Consider the following 17321-nt stretch of genomic DNA (forward strand, 5'->3'; position numbering starts at 1 on the left):
ATGGCACATGGCACGATGTGATGATGGCGGTCAATTAATCTTTGGTAGGGGTGCTGTGTTGAAACGAGCCAGGGAGAAAAGAAATGGGGGCGTTTGCCTGCTTTTTTCGCGCTCTTCCTCTCAAAAGCCACACAGCGCGCAGGGACGCAGGCGCGAAATTCGGCAATGGCACATAAGGCGGCTGCGAATCCAGGGTCGTCTTTGATCTTCAGGGGTGGTCACGGATGGAGGGGCTTCCAAGCTGCTGGGGTTTGATACACGGCCGATCCACCGGTAATCCTTCCCTTTCTCAGCCCTCAACTCCATGCCGCATCACGAACGGCAGGCTGTGCTTGGCTGTCGCTGCACTCCACCGCAGGCCTCCGAAACGTCGACTGTGTCCAACCGCTCGGAACTGGACGTCATCCCAACTCTGCTTCTCGCGCAACATGGGCAATTGGCTTCTGAACTGCGGACCTCACTGGGCAGCGCGCCAATGGCATGTCGCTCGAGATAGTTTGCCACCCAAATCCCCATCGGCTATCGGATGCCACATGGACATGCGATGGGGAGGACTGGAGGAGGCAGCTTCTGCTGCTGCAGACAGTCCACAAAAGTCCCTGGCTGCTACCGTGATATGTGATGGCTATTCCCTCTTTTCTTTTAACCAACAAGAACCGTCCGTTTTGTTGCTTTTCTCCAATACCCCAAATTCAGATGATACCACACCGAACCCAGTAGTCGTTCCTTCCTTTTTCTTTCCTCCTATTTCTTAATTCTCTTCTTCTGGAGTGTTCAGCGTTTGATCACGCTGTTCTACTTTCATCATGGCTGGCCTTTTAACTGGAGTTGGTGATTCGTTGGGCGGAGCGTTGGGCGGGATCGGTCAAGATGTGGGCAACTTGCTAGGCGGCGGCGGCGGTGGCGGTGGCGGAGGTGCTGGCACCTCCGCTGCACCTGCTGCACCTACGCCGACAGCTTCAGAGCCAGCACCGCCGGCCAAGGAGACGCCGCCGGCGAACTCCCCGCCAGAGAAGCAGGAACCGTCTCCTCCGGCGACAAAGCCAGAGCCGCAGAAGACAACCGCGAAGCTACCGGATGCTACCGAAGCCCCGGGCGCCATTGCCAACCCAGCGAAGGGCGACGATGACAACAAAGATAAGGGCGGCGACGACAACAAAGACAAGGAGCCTGCGCCGCCGGCACCATCCACCACCAAGGCGGATGACGCTCCCAAGCCTACGAAGCCCGCGGAGCCCACGGAGAAGAAGCCTGAACCAACCACCACGGCCCAGACGAGCGCCCCAACCACAATGCAAACCAGCGTTCTGCCTGCTACCACTACTTCACCCCCACCTCTGGACCCTGTATCCAGCCTCATCAACACGCCTCTGCCGGAGACGACCAGCTTGGTCGCCGCCCCGTCGGGCTCCGTCGCCCCTCCCCCCACCAACAGCCTCGCCCAGGCGCAAAACGGGCCCGCGCCCGCCCAGAGCGGCGGCTTCCCCATGGGGGCCACCATCGGCATCGCCGTGGCGGGCGGCGTGGGCGCGCTCGCGCTCATCGTCGCGTCCATCGTGCTGCTCCGCCGACACTGGCGCCGCCGCCGCGAGGGCGACAACGAGCAGCTCAAGCAGCTCGACACCATGTACGAGCAGGGCAAACCCACGGGCTTCGAGACCATGCCCAGCGAAAAGGAGCGCTGGCAGCGCGGGCTTGAGCAGTACCACCAGGACCCCAGCCTCAACAGCCAGAATAACTTCACCACCGCTCAGGCGTACCGCTAGTGGGCGAGAGAGGCATCTGATCTACACAGCTAGCTCTCTCTCTCTCTCTCTCTTTCTTGCGCGCGCACACACACACACACATACGCGCTGCCTGTGTACGCTACGGAAAGGATGCGTTATTTTAATGAAAAGAGCCCCTCGCGATCGGGGTCGCCTGTCGAGGCAGGAGTTGTGAGGATACCCGCAAAGCCCGCAGGCTGATGAAGACTCACGAAGAAGGGCAGTTATCCTATCCCCATATCTTATATATAGCATGATGAAATGCATGTACCACCATACCCATCCCATCCCATACATATCCGGAGCACGAGACCTAGACTAAAATCCTGCTCACGTCGACCTAACTGTGTAAAACCTACTTACGAACATACCTTATATATACCCATCACCATTTACAAATTGTCATGTCTATACATACTCAGTCATATTCCCTTTTTGTTACTCTTGTGATTGCGATGTTATTAATATGTGTAAAATGTCTTGATTTCCTATGTAATCACAGTTTCAGCCTGGGGACGCAGAAACCCCATTGACTTATACGGCTACGCCTTGTCAAAATTGACGCGTTACTCGAGATGACTGGATTGGATGATAAGTCGATGGATTCATGGGCGGATTTGACTTTACATGCTAGCAGTGGATCAAGATGATATGATACACAAGAGCTGCGGAGAAGTACACGAGCGAATTTCCGGTTTGGTTACGAGACCCATGTAAGCAAACTGGGAAAGTAGCAGAGATGGCACGATGGGCTTCTCGAGACTAGGGTGCAGCGCAGCGTTCGTGATGCGTAGTGCCTCGGGGTTTCATTGGGGGCAAGGACCGGAATGTCAGATATATGCAACTGGCTTTCGGTAAGGTCGCGGGAGTTTCCAAGCGCAAGTGCTGGCAGGCATGACTTTGGTCACCTAACGTGATGAGAAGCGATACGGACCTCTCTCTGGCCCTTCCAGTTTTCTCACGGCGCATGAATGTAGAACACGAAGAGGACAAGGTAGGTAGAGAGCATCGACTCGCTGAACATACCTTCCCCATCTAGTGGGTGATTCGCAAGCATCGCCAAGAATAACGGGTGCCCAAAAATAGCAAGTGCGAATGGGGAGATAGCCCTTGCCATACTGGTCAGAGAAAAGAGGATGATGATATGACATGGCAAATGGCAGCTGCAAGTTTGCTATGCTTCAGCCAAGACACCCGGCAGAGGGCCGGTCGTGTCAGAACCTGTTGCCAGGGCTCGATTGAAAGCCGATCGATCCGACACGACAAGCAGAAGCAAAGCTGGTTCTGGTGATAAAGACGGAAATAGCCCGACATCAAAGGGGGAAAAAAACTTCTTTCGCAACTCGAAGTCGGTCCAACTGAGTTTATGAGTTTACGTGGTCGTCGCAAAACAGAGAAGACCAATAACGCACTTGCGAGGGAAAACTTGGCTCGTCATTGCGAAGCTTTTTTCCGCACGAAAACGCAAAACCTTGTTCACTTTGTTTACTGCACCTCGCCGTCGGGTGACTTTGGCTCCATTCTGGATTGATTCGCGCAGATCTGAGCGGTCTCCCAAGGCGGCTCTACCGCCATCTTGGCATTCGGTCTGTGTCTTGGGAGGACCAAGGCGAGGCCGTGAAGCTTGCCGCCGATTTGCGCCCTGACGATGGCAGATGGCCCTTTTCCGGTCCGCCAGATCGCCAGCTGCACACGGAAAACCGGCAGCGCTAGACAATCAATGTTTGGCCACCACCGGAAGCAGAGCCGCGCTGTCAACTGTGTCAGTCGGCTGCATATGCCTTCACAGTTGCATATGCCTTCACAGTAGCCCAATCTGAAGAACTGGCTCCCAATCGTATCGGCGGCTGGCCCTCCTCGGTACGGACAAGACGCCTTGCTTCTGTCCCCCTTGCGACCGGATACTCGGAAGCCCTCGTGGGTGTCCCCAGAGATCGGTGAAGAGCCGATGGCGTCCCTCCAGATCTCGGAACTTCAACGTCCCTTCACAACCCACAGTCCAATGGCTTGGACTACCAAGATGCACTCTACTTTCTTAACCCTTTGATACCATCAAAACTCCCCTAGGCTATCTTGGCATCACAGTGCGGCCCCTCACCGTGATCTCATCGACGGACTCCTGTATCTTGACTCGTAGGGGTACGCTGCACATGGTCTCTGGCCCCTGAAGGTATGATGATATCTACCATTTTCTTTTTCCTGCGGGTGTGGCGCCTGTCACCCCAAACACTTATTCAAACCATCTCTGTCTTGGCTAAGTACTAATATTACCATAACCTGTTCTGTTGATTTACGATGGCATGTCAAACAGCCGACAAGAATGTATTCAGATCCTGCCTCCACCCCTAAGACCCCCTGCCAAGCAGTCAGAGAACATATGCACTCAAGTCATGTATGTTCATTGAGGTATTAGACAAGCTTTCGCTGGATTCACAGCATACCAAGGCGGTATGTCTCTTCTCGGCTTATGGCATACTCGGCATGTACCAACGGGTCTTCTTCCCCTTTCCTGTTCACTTTGGGGACGTCCCTATCTCTTGACGGCGTTTCCCGAGAAGGAACTCTGGGTTTCCTAGGTGAGCGACGCCTCTAAAGTTACTTGACATGCCAGCATCTCCTTGCTACTCAATCAGCACTGTTGGTGCATAGGCGCCATAATATCGCTTTCCGAATAGGAAGCTGCCTGGTTATTGAGACCGCATGTGTCTCTTCACCTGCGAAGAGTGTGATCAGATTGTTCTGTTGGCCCGTGCCAGCTGGACCTCGAGGGGTCAGCAGTGCGCGATGATGTCGACCTCAGGCCAAATGAGAAGAAGCTTATCAATTTGTTTCGTCCCGACCTTTCAGCAGCAAACCAACCGTACGCGAGTGCTTTGGCTCTGTTGAATCATGGGGCCGTCCGTTCTTCCTGAGCTGTCGTTCGATCAGACGGATCAAGAAGACCGGGTATTTTGGCGACTATGCCTCTTACGGAGTTCACCATGACTATTCATAGTTCAACAAAGTATCGATATGAAGCTTGCGGCTTAGATCTCGCGCGTCGGTCGTCTAAGTCGCTATCTTGTTCACCATGTCACTGACAGATGCCAGCCCACGGTTGGGAGTAGGGAGTCTACTTTTTAGTCGCCACAGACAGCTCCCTGATTGCTATATATATAATTTGCGATTACCTCCCAGGACTTTTATTTGTTCACTTCTTCTTAGCCTTCTCTGTTCCTCTCCAGGCACAGGTGCTGTAGACTTCGACAAGACCAACCGGATGTAAGCTTAGGGACGAGACTGAAACCTTCAAGAACCCCAACATGGCCGTTCACCCAGACCAGATCCAAGTAGCGCCGCCCGGCCTGCTATCGGACGCAGAGGTCAACGCCGCAATCCTCAAGTCCAACACGACGGTGGGCGGCAACTCCGCCTTCCACAACTTTAATAACGACTTCGCCCATGTCAGCGACCCAGCCGAGAGACGCCGACTGGCCCTGGCCGAGATCGACAAGGCCCCCTTTGGCTGGTATCATGTCCGCGCATGCGCCATCGCCGGCATTGGTTTCTACACAGACTCGGTATGTGTTCATGAATCCCGTACACCGTGGCGTAGGAGGCAGTCCTCCAGCTGACACTGCTCTTCTCTATTTCATCTAGTACGATATCTTCACCATTGGCTTGGTGACCTCGATGCTGGGGATAGTTTACTTTGGCGGAATCTTGCCAGCCGAGGCCGACACTGCCATCAAGGCCGCCACTTTCGGCGGTGTCGTCATCGGCCAAGTCAGCTTTGGTATCCTCTCCGACGTGGTTGGGCGCAAGTCCATGTACGGACTCGAGCTCATCATCATCATCGTCGTCACCCTCGCTCAGGCCTTATCCTCCGGCTCGCCAGCCATGAGCATTGTGGGCCTGATGATCTTCTGGAGAGTCATTATGGTGAGTCAAACACTATTGGACCCCTTTTGAGGCCGATTTGCTCACTCTCTATTTGTATAGGGCGTTGGCATCGGAGGGGACTACCCCTTATCCGCGACCATCACCTCAGAATTTGCCACGACGAAATGGAGAGGTAGGTAGCGCATTTCACTCCTGTACCCCCTGGACATCGAACACTGCTGCTTTATCGGAAAAATGCCACTTGATGCTCACCTATACATAGGGTTCATGATGAACGCGGTCTTCGCCATGCAGGGAATTGGCCAGCTTTCGGCCGCGTTGCTGCTCCTCGTGGTCACGGCCGGTTTCAAGAACTCTCTCGTCGGATCGACGACCCACACCCTCTGCTCCACGTCGGACGGATGTAGCTCGGCCGTGGACAAGATGTGGCGCATCATGATCGGCATGGGCGCCGTGCCCGGCTGCGTCGCGCTCTACTTCCGGCTCACCATGCCTGAGACCCCACGGTACACCTTCATCGTCGCCGCCCGAGATGCGGCGTGTGTTTCCGACGACCCCGAGGCATTCCGGAGGGCCAAATGGCCAGAGGTGGAGGCAGACGAAGCCGGTCGCGTCCCTACTCTGGTGCCTGTGCCTGCCGCAGAGCCCGAAGCGCCCAAAGCCAGCTGGGCTGATTTTGGCCAGCACTATCGCAAGTGGAAGAATTTGAAGGTCCTCCTCGGCACTGCTCTATCATGGTTCTGCATCGTGAGTATACCTTTTATTTGCCACATTACACCTATCTGCCTCTGCGCATCGGCTAACCCCTCTGGGAAGAATGTCGGCTCCTACGGCCTCTGGCTGAACAACCCCATCATCCTCAAAGCCATCGGCTGGAGCGGCAACGACAACATGTACGAGCACTTCTACGACACCGCCGTCGGCAACATCATCCTGGTCCTGGCGGGCGCCGTACCGGGCTACTGGGTGTCGGCCGCCATCATCGACACGGTCGGGCGCAAGCCGGTGCAGCTCTTCGGCTTCTTCATGCTGACGGTGACGTTCTGCATCATGGGCTTTCAGTTCTGGAACCTGTCGGGCGAGGCGCTCATGGTGCTCTACACCATCACGCAGTTCTTCTTCAACGCGGGGCCCAACTCGACCACGTTCATCATCCCCGCCGAGGTCTTCCCCACGCGGTACCGCGCCACCAGCCACGGCATCTCGGCCGCTACCGGCAAGATCGGTGCCATCATCGCCCAGTGCGTCTTCGGGCCTCTGCGCGTCATCGGCGCCGACCCCGTCAAGGCCGTGAACGACCCCCGCTGGAGCACCCCCTGGCTTCCGCACATCATCCAGATCTTCGCCCTCTTCATGCTCGCGGGCTTCTTCACGACCCTGCTCATCCCCGAGTCGGCCAGGAAGACGCTCGAGGAGCTCGGCGCAGGCGATAAGTTGCCGTAAGTAGCACCACCTCTACAGCCATACATACTGATGCAGGCAACTTGCTAATGCGTGTATGTGTCTACAGCACGCCTCCGTCTCCAACCAGTTCTTCACAGACCGAGAAGGGCCCGACCGAGCAGCGCAGCTCTCTCTAGATATTCATTCACTTACAAAGTTGGTTGAGCAATAAACAATAGCATCTGTCCCTCTTTTACCACTTGCGGCACATGTATATCTATGTACATCAGATTGGCGCTCGTTTCATTCATGCTCACCCTACAATACACAGCGTCGCGGCTTCAGTCGTTGGGTTGCTTCGGCCGGATAGAGAGTCATGCACAAGAGAGAGAGCTCTTTCCGCAATTCCCCAGGGGCCTCTCTATGCTTGCCATATGTGCAGCAACCATGTGCTAGCATAGAGTAGTCTCCGGGATCCTTTCGACAAAGGATGTACAATCTGTATACTAATACTTGGAATATATATTCATGAAAACATAGTTGCTTAATCTGTGCCTGTGCGATTGATCTAGCTGTGACTTTTGTGTGATGCAGAAGGCTCATTTGAGTGCCTCAAGCTGTAGGCATGGCAGCTCTAGCGATAACAGTAATATCAATCGGATTAGAACATAACAATTGCCTAAGTGTTCATATTTGTATGTGAGGGCAATCATGACTCCCAATTGCGTCGGAAGAGTTGGACAAACCCCAGACTGTATGACTGGATCAGATTGCCAATCTAACCATATGAGCAACACGATGGATTGCTCTACTTACTGATTCCTAGATCCGCCTCATATATTAGTCCTCTTCGTTACCATACACGTTTATTCATTCATGTTCTCCTTCCAACACGCTTTGGTATTCCCACTTTAGCCACCTCTTGATTGGAATTCTCGCCACATAACTCCACGCCAACATAGGTGGCTATCCGCCACCGACATCGCAGTAATGGGGTCGAAGGCCAGGCCCTTCCAGAATGATCCTGGTGAGGCTGGGGGTCTTCACAAGTTTCCTACTAGACCTGCGCATGGGGAAAATACGTTCTCTTCAAGTACTTACGGCCTTCTGTCAAACTACTTTGCGATCTATTTCTTGGAAAAGTCGGATGAATCGAATGAATCGAAAGAATCCCATGAATTGAAAGGATCCCAGAAGGTATGGAAGCGGTACTATATCGAGGTTCGTCATCAGATCGAACAGAATGATGTGCCCAAGGGCTTCAAGCTGCAGCAGATCATCAAGCAGGCTGTCGGTAGACTGGGAATTGGTGATGACCACTATGCTTCCGACTTCAAAAGCCAGCTCATCGTCTTGGAACCCATTGCCTCTAAGAAGCGCGAGTTCATCGAGGCCTTTACGAACGAGCAAGGCCGCGCCAAGCCGTACAGTGTCAAGTTCGTGGTGAAACCGACATTGTCTTCGGTGAATTGAAGGACTTTGTCGCTAAGGGGATACTGCCTTCCACGGATGCTTTCAACCCCTACACCCATTTCACGGACATCCTCGATGCCTGCGGTATCGTGCTGGGTCACAAGGCTCGCAGCAACCTCGGCATCAACTCCCAACGAAGCGGGCGTTTCTTCCGCATCGATGAACGCCCGGAGAATCAGTATAACATACCCGACACATATTTGCGGTTGATCCGAGGCTATTTTCAAAGTGTCCGTCCGGCTACGGGGGCCACTTCTTCCTCTTCCTCTTCCCCTTTACTTCTCAACACCAATACCGCTTACGGCGTCTTCAGACAGCCGTTGAGGCTAGAATATGCCATTCCGAAAAGAACTGATTATTTTCAGTCGGACAGATTCACCCCAGATTTGATCAAGCTTGAAGGCCAGTTTGCGAAAGCCAAGATCATCTACTCTGTCCCGGCTACCAAGCCGATAAAGGAGCTCAATAAAGTTATGATGGGGTTTGCTGACAGGCTTCGAAGCCCCCCGTGCTCCTCGTTTCGCTGGCGGCTCTCGGTTTGGTGGTCCCAAGCAAGTCAGGTTCTTCCTCGACGGCAAGGGTAACATGAGCAAACGTCTCCGGGATTGGTATGAGATGAACCAGAAGGATCCTTACATCACCGTCTACGACTACTACGATAAGCGTGAGTAATCCCAGTCGCTATTCTAATCGTAGATGTGTCCTGACACTGACAACTGAACTTAACTTCCGCCAGAATTCGACAAACAGATCAACGTGAACTTCCCACTCATCGACATCGGCACAGCCCAGAAGCCTATCTTTGCGCCTGCCGAGCTTTGCAGGATCAAGCCGGGCCAGCTGGCTGCATCGAACATGGATAGCGCTACCTCAAGTGCTATGATCAAGTTTGCATGCAAGTTACCAAACTATAACAAGAGCTCCATCGAGGTCGCCAGTCGTCAAGTCCTGCAACTGGATAACAACAACACGCTGGTAAGTCAATACCTGGGAAAAGCCTGACGCTGCATTCGGCTCATATGTATTCCCGCGCAGCGAAACTTCGGCCTCGAAGTCGCAACGGGGCTCCAGCATGTTACGGGTCGTCTCTTGCGGCCCCCTACGGTGCGATACAAAGGTGACGGTCCAGGAAAAGGGGCCCCTGAGCAAGTCGGCGGTGGCGGATGGTACCGATCGAGTAAGGGCTATGGCGGAGGCAAGGTGGTCAAGTCCAGCGAGAAATCTATTGAGTGGATGTTCATCCATTTCCACGCAGAGGACCCTACAGAAGCCGTCATCAAAACTCTCACAGATGCCATGGACCAATTTGCAACTCACTTGAAGGGTAAAATGGGGCTGAACATGAACGCAACACCGCAAGCACACATTCGAGTTTTCGGTAGAAGTGAGAATGAGCTGATTAGGATGCTTAGGATGAAGCTTGAGAAACCGCAGATCCCCATGTCAAAGTACTTCTTCGCAATCCTTCCTTTCAAGAGCGTCGCTCTCTTTCGGGCAATCAAGCATATGGGGGATGTCCAGTTCGGATTTCACACGGTATGCATCACAAAGCAGAACCTCTTCAGACCAATCAACGCAAAGAAGGACCCAAAGAAGACGAAGGAACAGGCTGCAAGAGATTGGGAACGAGAACTGACCGTCTGGGATGGTTTGGGATTGAAACTCAACCTCAAGGCTGGAGGTGTCAACCACGAGCTTACGGGTCAACATGTGCCCTCGCTCATCAAGAACGGCAAGACCATGTTCGTCGGGTACGATGTCACGCATCCCACCAACTTCGATCGCGACGACAAGAAGACATCGGAATCCCAGGACCCTCAAGGCCAAATCGAGAAGGGCGCGGCGAACAAGACTGAGAACGCGAAGCCGGAGAAGCGCCTGCCTCCCTCGCAGATCGCTCTCGTGGCGAGTGTGGATGAGCACCTGGGTCAATGGCCCGTAGTGACTTGGACAAATACAGGGAGGAAGGAAGTACTTGGCGAGGAGCTGTACAAGCACTTTTCGAGCCGGCTGGAACTCTACTACAGACAGAACAAGGGAACGCTCCCAGAGAGTGTTGTCATCTACCGCGACGGCGTCTCCGAAGGGCAGTTTGAGCAGGTGACCGGGATCGAGCTGCCCCAGATCAGAAGCGCATGCAAGGATATCTGCAAGACGTACGAGAAAAAGGAACCAATCGCAGTCACACTCGTCGTGGCAGTCAAGCGCCACCAAACACGATTTTACCCCATCGACAACAAATCCAACAAATCCGCTGATAAGAATGGTAACCCCAAGCCTGGCACTATTGTGGACAACACCGTGACCGTGAAGAGCCACTGGGACTTCTACTTGCAGCCCCATGTAGCAATCCAGGGTAAGTATAGTTAGTTTTGTTGCTGGCGTCGGATGCGAAACCCCGAACTAACTGGTGGAAAACTTGTTGCCCAGGTACCGCCCGTCCCGCTCACTACACCGTCCTCCACGACGAGATCTTCGTGGTCAAGTACAAGGCGAAGGCGGCCGACCAGCTCGAGTAGGTGACGCACTGCATCAGCTACGCGTTCGGGCGGGCGACCAAGGCCGTCAGCCTGTGCACGCCGGCCTATTACGCCGACATGGCCTGCACGCGGGCGCGAGAGCACATGTGGGAGCTCTACGACGGAGAGCCCGGGACACAGTTTAATGAAGACGAGGTCACTGGGCGCAGCGTGCATGATAACCTCAAAGACACCATGTACTACATCTGAGCGATGTTGGCGTATGTAAGATAAGGTGCGGGATTGATCGGGGACTCGTAGCAGCTGAGGTTACGTTCGTTACAGAGAGATTCGGAAGAAAGTATTTGGTAGTAGTCGCCTTGTTTTGGCGATAGCCACTCGTTCAATCAATTCAATTACTTACTGTAACTGGCCCAAAATGGCCCCTGTAAAAGCCTCGGGTGCTAAGCTTTCAGTGAGACTTTAGCGTGCTAACCCCCACCAGACGGAGCTGAGCATTGACCTGAAGCAGCTTAGCGCGATGATGGTCAGAATGATTCATCTACTGCACACGCAAACTGCATAGTCACATGCATGTAAGCATCTAATCGAGCACATCTGGACCTATGATATGATACGATACAGTATAGGATGGAAGGACGCCTTCGCGCCACGATGATGGAGATAAATATGTCGGCTCGCCCGCCAGATATGGTTCGGTCAAGACATCATCAACTTACATCGCAAAGAGTGCAAGAACACCTACTTTAATGCCAGAGTGTACAAACGACGCCTCTTCGACAACCCAGCCACTGGACGCCATGACCCAACCATCTCCCTATCCCATCCCGGCAGGGCTTACCCCTATTCCAGAGGAGCAGCTCGACTTGCGGCCTGACTCCGAAGTCGACCACGACCTGCTGCACCCGCGTCCCGTGTCCGACGAGAAGAACATCTGGCTGTTCTGGGACACGGGCTTCGCCCAGATGCACGGCTATGCGCAGCGAAACGTGCGAACCTGGCACCGGCGCTTCTCGCGGCAGGGCTGGGTCGTACGCGTGCTCGACCGCCTGCCGGACTCTCCCCTGAACGTGGCTAACTTCCTTGACGTCACGGACCCGGCCGTGTTCCCGCGCGCCTTCCGCGACGGCACCCTCGCCGGCAGATACGGCGCCCAGCACACGTCGGACCTCGTGCGCTGGCCGCTGCTGCTCCGGTACGGCGGCGTCTACGCCGACGTGGGCCTCATGCCCATCGGCGACCTGGACTGGCTGTGGCGGGAGACGGTGGGCAACGAGTCCTCTCCGCTGGAAGTCGTGACGTTCACCATGAACGGGCGCGACCTGACCAACTACTTCCTGGCGTCGGGCCGGGACAACCCGCTCTTCCTGCGGTGCCACCAGCTGCTGCTGGCGCTGTGGGCCGCCGACGGGGGCAAGACGACGACGGACGGCATGTGCAACAGCCCGCTGCTGCGGGGCGTGCCCAAGATGGCGCGCACGCTGAGCTTTGAGGAGGACGGGCGCGTCTATGGGCCCGACGAGGTCTCGGACCTGCTGTCCGACTACATCGTCCAGGGCCAGGCGGCGGCGCTGGTCATGGGCCTCGTCGACGACGAGGGCGGCTGGGACGGGCCGCGCTACGTGCGCGAGCACGTCTGGGCGAGCGACTACATGGAGGCGTCGCAGCTGGTCAACGAGCTCACGGCCTGGGACGGGCCCAAGGCCTTCGCGCTCATGTCGCTGCCGCTGCCGCGCGAGGGCAAGGGCGAGGAGGCGGAGAGCGAGGAGCAGCGGCAGGCGCGGGAGATTGTCGAGGGTGCCTGCGGCGCAGCTTCGCGTTCAAGCTGGCGCACGGGCTGATCCTGCGCGTGCTGGGGCCGACGCTGGGGTCGCTGTGGAGGGCGAACGAGGGCTCGGACGATGTGCCGGGCACGTATGCACACTGGCTGCGGTACGGCATGCTGCACTGGAGGCAGGAGAGTCTTCCTAAGAGATGGGAGTTCGAGGTCGTGGAGCCGTTCAAGCGGGGTCCGCTGCTGAGGGAGGCATAGATGTACTCGGTTTTTTAATGAAATATTACGAGATACGATGGACGACCAAGACTAGAGCGATGGGACACGATTCAAAGGCAATGCATTTCATGTTTGCCAGTTTAGAGAACATATGGTACGAGAAGAAACAATAACTACCAGATGCTTGGTAGTATTCTGTCCTGCAGTGCCTTCATTCCGACCAAGATACGTTCCTTACCTTACCCATCATTATCATCACTGTCCCAACTTGAGCCGGATGCTTCCGTCAGGCAGCCTGTGGTCTTGGAGACCGTACCGCTTGACATGCAGACTAGTGGTTTGGCTACAGTCAGTCATTTTTCAATTTCATCAAGTAACGGGATGAGTGACTTGCCTCCACTCCAGGCAGCCAACGTTGAAAGAACGCAGCGCTTCAATGGCACCAGCCGCCGAAGAGCGCGCATTTCCTTCTTCGGGTGTGTCTGCCAGGATCGCTTGCGCCTGCTGGTCGAATTCCTGGACAAGGTCCTTGACGCGGGCAATACACTCGGCGACACTGGCTTCGACGCTGCCCAGATCATACGCTCGGAGGATGACGGAGTTCAGGTATTCGCCAGATTGCTGTTATTGCCTGTTAGCTGCCCACTGCCCGTATGCTCAGCCACTGGTGATGGCGGCGGTCAGTACTCACGAATTCTTTCCTCACCGAAAACAGGTCGTTGACGCTGGTTGATTATGTCAGCTCGGCTCGGCTCGGCTCGGCTCAGGCCCTATTCAGAGGGTATCTTGTCTAGGCCAGGATCAGGCAGGCTTACAAGGAGTTAATGGCCGCCGCTGTCGTTTTCAGCTCCATCCATCGAGGAGACCTGCCGAGGGCAGTGTGTCCAGCGGCAGCTAGCTTCTGAAGTCTGTATATACCTCTCAGTTTCTGACGTTCACTAGGCAACTTACATAACAGATAGGGGAGATATAGGATACGCAAGCACATACCCAGTAACAACCACGAAGAAATCGCTTCCATTGGCCGCTGCACGCATGGACAGATACCGATCAAAGGGGGGCATCTGATCGGTTTGTCGCATTTTTGCCTCGATTACCGTGCCATCGAGCCAGATGAACAGTTCATCCAGGAGCAGTTGTCGGGATTCTATCGAGATACGTCTTACTAAATCGCACGATACCAAGGAGGACTGTTTGATAACGCCAAAGAAAGGGGTCGCGCTACCGATTTTACTTACCCCGGTCGAACATCTGGCACAGGCGAGCCGCAATCGGTTTGAACGAGGCGACCGTTGGATACTGCAAGGGCTCTTGGAAGTCGGTGCAGCCGGTCCCGTCATGGTTATACAGCCGGAGCATGCTGCTCCAAGTGCTCTTGGCCTCGGCATGGAATATGTGCGCGGCTTCTTCGTCGGCGCTCAGCTTGTCTGTGTACGTCTCCACGTCCCAAGCCCAGAGCACCATGTTGGCCATAAAGCTTAGGTCCTCAAAGTCGGCGTCTGGCCAGCAACTGTTTGCTTGTTAGCGAGTCCCTCCAAGTAAGGCTGATACAGGGTCATGCTTACTGGGCTGTGAGGTGGGCCACATCGGCCTCGATCAGTGCTTGGCGTAGCTGGGGCTTTACGTCAAGCCTTTCGTATTTCAGAGTGAAGTCAGCATCATGATGGCTTTGGTGAGCAGCTTAGGGACCCGGAGACTTACTTCTCAAGGGTGTCCAAGACTGCCTCTTGGAGTCTGTCCAACGCTGGACTTACATCCTGGGGCCAGTGTTGAAACAGGGGACGGAGGTTGGGGACAGCCAGCGTCTGGCCGGCCAAGGTATTTTTCACCTCTTCGAAGCTAGGGGGCTCTGGTTGCCCTATCTCGGGTATCCGAGGTGCCTTAACAAAGGCTTGGACTGGGCTGTAGGGTCTTTTGATAGGTAAGGCATCCATTGTCAGTTGGCGTAGGGAGAGTGTATTGGAAAAAGAAGGTATGGCTGCGGTGGTCTAGGCTAAATATTCGTTCTTCTGGCAGATATGACTGCACAGTTTTCTCATAACTGGTAACATTACATATGAGCTGAAGAGGTTACTCTCCATATTTATTTCGGAAAAGCAAGCGTGTGCCCCCATGGTCGTTCTGCACAAGTGATTAGGCATGTACAATAGTCACCAAGGATCTACGTAGGCCACGAAGCATCTGCAGGAGTCACCAAGCGTCCAGAGAAGTCTCAGAGCGTACCCGCTGAGTGCGATATAGAGAAATAGTTTCGTTTCTTTTTATATGAAGCTAGCTATTCGAGAGTCTAGAACCGTCAGCAACATTCAGCTCGACTGTGTCCCAGAAGTCAGTGTGTGATTGCCGCTTTCGTATCTCCCCGAAACCACTGCAAAGACCCTTATATAGCCTGTCCCAGTCATCAAGTCTATCGGATGCTCCGGTTCAGCCGCATCCAAACTAAAACGCCCCTAATACCGTGTTTTAGCTAGCTTTATCCCTAGAAGCATCTTTGTTCCAATGAGATATACATCTAACCCAAATTAGTGCGTCCTTGCTGTTATCGCTGAGCTAGTACAACCACCGTCCCGTAGAGCTAGGTCCAATCGGAAGTCGACTAACCTACACGACACCAGACTCTGATTACCATAAGTATCTGGAGTAAAAAAGGGACCTCGGGGAACGTACGATTTTGCAAGGAACCGGTGTATTAGCGACGTGCAAACAGCTGGGTCTAGACCATTGAAAAAGCTTCACATGTGTTCGACCAAGTAGCTTTTCAGTCTTCTTGCTTACTCTCACTAGGTCTGCCTCGCTCCCGTTAGACGAAACGGCCCGCCAGTTCGCCTGAGGTCGGTTTTGGAGCCGACTGTCAGGGACATGATTTGGAGCCACGAGGAGGTTTGTATCATGCGTGACGTCGAACAAGCGATGTCTCGGCAGCCGATCTCTTTTCCCCTTAGGGGTACGGATTGGGCGGGCAGGATATTAACTCGGGTAATGTAACGAAATATGTCGAGTTACTGTCACAATCACGTCGCCACCAAAGGGCACCGGGTCTCGGGCCGAGGGTGTTACATAAGTTTGGCATGAGACCGACAAGCAGGCGTCGTCATGTATCGGTGGTTGCGATACTGGTTGTTTATCTCATCGCGATGGTCTGTACTACACATACATCCCTTCACCATTACCTTGTGTCCTGTCATCTATCTACGGCCAGTACCTACTCGAAGCGATTGACGACAGGTAACCGCAAACCCGCTACCGAAGCTACGGAATATAACAATTTAGAGGTCCGACCAACAGGTAGCACTACATATGATATATCACTTTGATTCATTCAGTACAAGATATTACTCCTCAGTTTCTTAGGGGATGTGGCACGACAAGCAGCGACCAGTTCTGAAGTGGCGATTACATATCGCTTGCCCCTGATAGACCATGACCATATCAAACCAGACGCACTAACATTTTTAACTCATGGGTACAGGCAGTAGGTGCCGGCATTCAGGACAGACCATGCCCGAAGGCTTGTCCTCCCAAGCAATTCCGTCAAACGTACTCGAGTTGGCCACAAGAGGCCTACATCGGTTCCTAATCCACATTCACCAAAGCAAAGTTTGCGGTCCCGACTTGCCAGCAGATGGTGGTTAGAGGCCCGTTGCAGCCCGTGTCGAAAATGCCAGCAAGCCTGGTACTGTGCGGTGGGTTTGGGGTCAGCAGGCTTTCCTCCCATTCCACCCGACTTCTTCAACTGCAGCAGCCAGCTGCTGAGCAATAGATGACTACGACTTACCCGTTGTCTAGCATATGCTGGACCTCGAGGATCCAATAGTGGGACTGTCCAGGACCAAGAAGGTATATCCAGGATCAGTGCAATAGAAGCGCTCCGAGGGCCACTCGGCCAGCGCTTCGCTGTCGCAGGTGATGGTGTGGTTCAGCAGCGAGAAGTGCACAGTCGTCGGCTCGCCCGGCAGACTGGTGCGCACAAAATCGTTGACGATGAGCTGCTCAATAGACCCTCAAGAACGGCGGAGACGGGAGATGCCATAGCCCCAGCAGCCGCGAGCGCGACAAGGGTTCCGGTGATGAACTTCATGTTGGAGGTACTGTTCAATGGGTATGTTGATGGCAGTGATGGGGTGGTGTGGGATAGAAGAGGGAGTCTTAGATGACAGGAGGCTATTGGAGACAATGTCCCATAGTGGGCAAAACTACGACGATATATCCCTCGGCATCGTCTTCTCAGTCCAAGGGAACTGATATCTCGTATTGAGTAAACATGTGTTGCAAGTGGAGCTTGCCGCATGCGTTGCGATGCAATACACCATTAACATGCATTCGTTCAGGCGATTATACCCCCTT

The 17321-nt window shown here is 54.2% G+C and overlaps 7 protein-coding genes across 7 annotated transcripts; 5 read left to right on the forward strand and 2 right to left on the reverse strand.

Annotated features, from left to right (window-relative positions):
• Positions 1 to 806: 806 nt before the first annotated feature.
• PG997_013031 (uncharacterized protein) lies at positions 807 to 1766 on the forward strand (the record flags this gene model as incomplete). The annotated part of the gene is made up of 1 exon (XM_066817345.1): positions 807 to 1766. The coding sequence occupies one exon, from the start codon at positions 807 to 809 to the stop codon at positions 1764 to 1766; it is 960 nt and encodes a 319-aa protein (XP_066663037.1).
• Positions 1767 to 5068: 3302 nt separating this feature from the next.
• Positions 5069 to 7228, forward strand: PG997_013032 (inorganic phosphate transporter PHO84; the record flags this gene model as incomplete). The annotated part of the gene is made up of 5 exons (XM_066817346.1): positions 5069 to 5326; positions 5406 to 5687; positions 5748 to 5820; positions 5911 to 7087; positions 7159 to 7228. The coding sequence occupies 5 exons, from the start codon at positions 5069 to 5071 to the stop codon at positions 7226 to 7228; spliced, it is 1860 nt and encodes a 619-aa protein (XP_066663038.1).
• Positions 7229 to 8021: 793 nt separating this feature from the next.
• On the forward strand, positions 8022 to 8504 carry PG997_013033 (uncharacterized protein; the record flags this gene model as incomplete). The annotated part of the gene is made up of 1 exon (XM_066817347.1): positions 8022 to 8504. The coding sequence occupies one exon, from the start codon at positions 8022 to 8024 to the stop codon at positions 8502 to 8504; it is 483 nt and encodes a 160-aa protein (XP_066663039.1).
• Positions 8505 to 9089: 585 nt separating this feature from the next.
• On the forward strand, positions 9090 to 11233 carry PG997_013034 (uncharacterized protein; the record flags this gene model as incomplete). Its single annotated transcript, XM_066817348.1, has 6 exons — positions 9090 to 9168; positions 9241 to 9479; positions 9540 to 9952; positions 10070 to 10860; positions 10935 to 11019; positions 11041 to 11233. The coding sequence occupies 6 exons, from the start codon at positions 9090 to 9092 to the stop codon at positions 11231 to 11233; spliced, it is 1800 nt and encodes a 599-aa protein (XP_066663040.1).
• Positions 11234 to 11784: 551 nt separating this feature from the next.
• PG997_013035 (uncharacterized protein) lies at positions 11785 to 13016 on the forward strand (the record flags this gene model as incomplete). Its single annotated transcript, XM_066817349.1, has 2 exons — positions 11785 to 12774; positions 12810 to 13016. The coding sequence occupies 2 exons, from the start codon at positions 11785 to 11787 to the stop codon at positions 13014 to 13016; spliced, it is 1197 nt and encodes a 398-aa protein (XP_066663041.1).
• Positions 13017 to 13346: 330 nt separating this feature from the next.
• PG997_013036 (uncharacterized protein) lies at positions 13347 to 14911 on the reverse strand (the record flags this gene model as incomplete). Its single annotated transcript, XM_066817350.1, has 7 exons — positions 13347 to 13598; positions 13669 to 13702; positions 13793 to 13885; positions 13929 to 14124; positions 14216 to 14487; positions 14543 to 14608; positions 14679 to 14911. 7 exons carry the CDS (start codon positions 14909 to 14911, stop codon positions 13347 to 13349), a joined length of 1146 nt encoding a protein of 381 aa, XP_066663042.1.
• A 1848-nt stretch (positions 14912 to 16759) lies between these two features.
• On the reverse strand, positions 16760 to 17055 carry PG997_013037 (uncharacterized protein; the record flags this gene model as incomplete). The annotated part of the gene is given in 2 exon segments (XM_066817351.1): positions 16760 to 16934; positions 16946 to 17055. 2 exon segments carry the CDS (start codon positions 17053 to 17055, stop codon positions 16760 to 16762), a joined length of 285 nt encoding a protein of 94 aa, XP_066663043.1.
• Positions 17056 to 17321: the final 266 nt, after the last annotated feature.

This window comes from Apiospora hydei (assembly GCF_038363865.1).
Source record: "Apiospora hydei strain CBS 114990 chromosome Unknown utg000009l_segment0_segment0, whole genome shotgun sequence".
Classification (NCBI taxonomy): Eukaryota; Fungi; Ascomycota; class Sordariomycetes; order Amphisphaeriales; family Apiosporaceae; genus Apiospora; species Apiospora hydei.